Here is a 3179-nt window from a genome sequence, read left to right on the forward strand (position 1 = left end):
TAGGAGTAGGAAGTTTTGATTTGCTGTTGTCAACTTTTCTGTTTCCCAGTGAGTTCAACGGGACAAGAGACTTCTACTGAATGCATTTCTATAGGTTTCTCTTCAGAGATTCCTAGGTGTCAGATCTAAGGCAGAGACTATAAAGTGGCAAATGGCTCTCTTATCAGAGAGGCAGTGGAGATAGGCCTATTAAATGTCAGGGTGAGATAGTTGGAAGGCTTGCACTTGGTATTTTCTAACTTTCTCTTGTGCTCAAAAGTTGGATCCACAAGCCACGTTTAAATTTCTAAAGCTGATGGAGGAAGTGGTGGAGAAGGGAGGTGGTATTTGATGTTCATTGAAACAGAACTAGTTTGACAAGAATTATCATGGCTTTTTTAAAAGCCATGTATTTGATTTGAAGATTACAAATGGATTGAGAGCTAGGAACTGAGTTTTACTTGATGCAGATAATCCAAAATAGAAGAGGTGCTTTGGCTATGCTGACCAGCATCAGAAGTGGTATGTAAAGAAAGGAAGAAGCCAGATAACTTTGAAGAGTTATATTCATGTGAACTGTTATCTTTGTTATGATGTAAAACCTTTATTTTTGTTATGGTGTAGAACCTGTCAGTCTCATTTACTACATAGTCTGTATTGCAGACTGGCAAGTGAATCTTGCTCCCAAATAGGATCAAACCTCAAAAAAAACCCCAAAACAAACCCCCCAAAAAACCACAAACAAAACGAAAACCACCACCACCAAGAAAACCCTGAACTAAACGAGGAGCAGCCGGCTAGAATTGTACATCCTGTACATTGGTATTTTGCACTGTCTAGACACGCATTAGGAAGCAAGAAGGATCTGTGACTTCCTCTAATTTCATTTACTGCAGAGTTCTTTATATTCTTTGTTAAGTCAAGAGAACCAAAAGAGTTAAGCATGAAAGCTCTGATAGCCAGACAGCTTCTCTCTACCGAAGTACTTTTGATTGCCCGTATTTATTTTGGGCTATTTGACGTGATGTGATACCTTTTATAATCACGTTGTTACACTACTGTTACTGACAAAGGAAATCAACTTCTGTTTGTGTTTAGATACAGATCCTAATGTGAAATGAGTACAAACTTCCACAGACTTCTCTTTGACATTTCTGAAGCTTTGGTCACAGATGAACTGGCAGCTCTGAAGTTCCTCAGCCTGGAGCACATCCCCATGAGGAAGCTGGAAGCCATCCAGGAGCCCAAGGCCTTCTTTGAAGTGCTGCAGGAGAAAGACATGATTGAGGTGGGGAACCTGTCCTTCCTGAAGGAGCTGCTCTACCGGATCAATCGGATGGACCTCCTGGCTGCCCACCTGGACTCCAGCCGAGAGGAGATGGAGAAAGAGCTGCAGATCCCAGGCAGGGCAAAGGTGTCAGCCTACAGGTAAGTACAGAAGTAGTAAACCTTTGCATGCAAAATGTACAACAGTTCTGTTGTACACTCTCTTGTTTTCTGTCTGCACTGCTGTCTTATGAATATCCCAGCATAACTGTATTTATTACAACGTGACTACCTGCCATTGTAAGCTTTACATTTTGCAGTTCAAATATGTAATTGTGGTGTTTACTTCTTATAATTTCCTTCTCTTTCTCTATTCTTTATTGCCAGGCAACTGCTATATAGAATTGCAGAAGACTTGACTCCAGAAGATGTCAAGAGCGTGAAGTTTTTGCTCCAAAAAGAAATACCAAAGAGCAAGCTCCAGGATAATGCTGTATGCAAAGTGATCTTGATAAGTTTCTTGCAAGGCTAGTTCAGGGTCTACTAGTTCTTGTAAGAAGGGAGGAAAGAAAAAGCAGTCTGCTCTCTCCAAAGTTTGTTGTTGAAAGAATTGTGATGTTAGCTGATAGCTGCTGTGTGAAAGAATGGACCTTTTTTTTCTCATTGTATCATTTCTCTGTCCTTTTTTTGCTCTCCTGTTCCTATTTTCCCTCCACCTAATCTCCCTAATCTTTTCTTCTTGCAAAATCCATCATGCTCTTCCTTTTGTCTTTGCTTCGCATTTATAAGACCCTTGTACATGTGCTGTATCTAGGAAGACTGATGTTTGCTGGAGGAAAAACAATGTTTTGGAGACAGACAAGTTCTAATGTGAGTTCAATCACAAATTCTTGTGTGTACCCAACCCAAATTTGGGTACATTTTCTTCTTTGTTGCAATTTGGGGTAACAGTGTTTTGTTAACTCCTCCACAAAAATACTAGGAAGTCTGATAAGCTAGTTTAATACTTGTGTTATAAATAATGAACAGTGTTATAAAAATGTTTGGTGTTATTGAGAAGCTTCCTTAAAAGTCCTATTTGTGTTGTGGCACCTACACGAAAATAAGCAGATTTACCTCCAACTTGGTGGACTATAGAGCTTTAAAAAACAAAATTAACCCTGAATACCTTTTCTGTAATAGAAAATGTAAAATGGCACAGCTAAATGACTTAACAGCACTTCATCTGAACACAGAGGATGCCATGTTGTTATTCACGTCTGTGCTTTGCACTGCTGAAACAAAGCAGGATAACCTAGCCATAGGCAATTTCTAATGATCCTTTCTTAACCTTAGTGATGTGTTTCTTCAGTTGCATTGCATCCTGACCCTTGTTTTAATGAGGCTTGGAGGAAAAACAAATTAGTCTTTAGCCGGTCGGTCTCTGGTAATGAGGATGTTGTCTTCTGCTCTGTCCAGAAGTGCCTGATGCTGCATTTATTGAACTTACTGTCACTGTATGAGTTTGTGTTATGTATTTTTATTTTACCAGACAATGTTGCAGGTCTTACTGGAAATGGAAAGAAATGGGATGATTAAAGAAGATGACCTGACAAGGCTGAAAGATGTATTAAAGGGATTTAGAGCTGATGTAAAGAAAAAAATCGTTATCTATGAAGAAAAAATAAAAGGTAAATATTATTTAATCTACTGTTTAAGAGGAGAGCTGGCAGGTTTTTTGTGATTTTTTTTTTTTTTTGTGGCTCAATCTTTGGTGACTTAGGAGTTCAGAGATAAGAGAGAGACCTTACAGTATCCTAGGATAGGCAGAGCGGCTCTTGGTACCTGTGGTTTCTGAAGTTTTCTGCTACTTCATCATCCCATCATACCTTCTTGTATCTCTCCTTGAAATAGGTTCTGTGCCTTATAAACAGTCTGCTTCTCCCTCCTCTTTC

At 39.2% G+C, this 3179-nt stretch overlaps 1 protein-coding gene across 1 annotated transcript in view; it reads left to right on the forward strand.

The window, feature by feature from the left end:
- The first annotated feature begins 1096 nt into the window (after positions 1 to 1096).
- The window catches only part of LOC104523966 (caspase-8), a 6498-nt gene continuing 4415 nt past the window's right edge, over positions 1097 to 3179 (forward strand). The window contains exons 1-3 of the mRNA XM_010166706.1: positions 1097 to 1407; positions 1633 to 1738; positions 2777 to 2915. Of these exons, the coding sequence (XP_010165008.1) occupies positions 1097 to 1407; positions 1633 to 1738; positions 2777 to 2915 (556 nt within the window). The remainder of the gene's footprint in view (positions 1408 to 1632; positions 1739 to 2776; positions 2916 to 3179) is intronic.

The sequence above is a fragment of the Antrostomus carolinensis genome, unplaced genomic scaffold (assembly GCF_000700745.2).
Source record: "Antrostomus carolinensis isolate BGI_N321 unplaced genomic scaffold, ASM70074v2 scaffold38264, whole genome shotgun sequence".
NCBI lineage: Eukaryota > Metazoa > Chordata > Aves > Caprimulgiformes > Caprimulgidae > Antrostomus > Antrostomus carolinensis.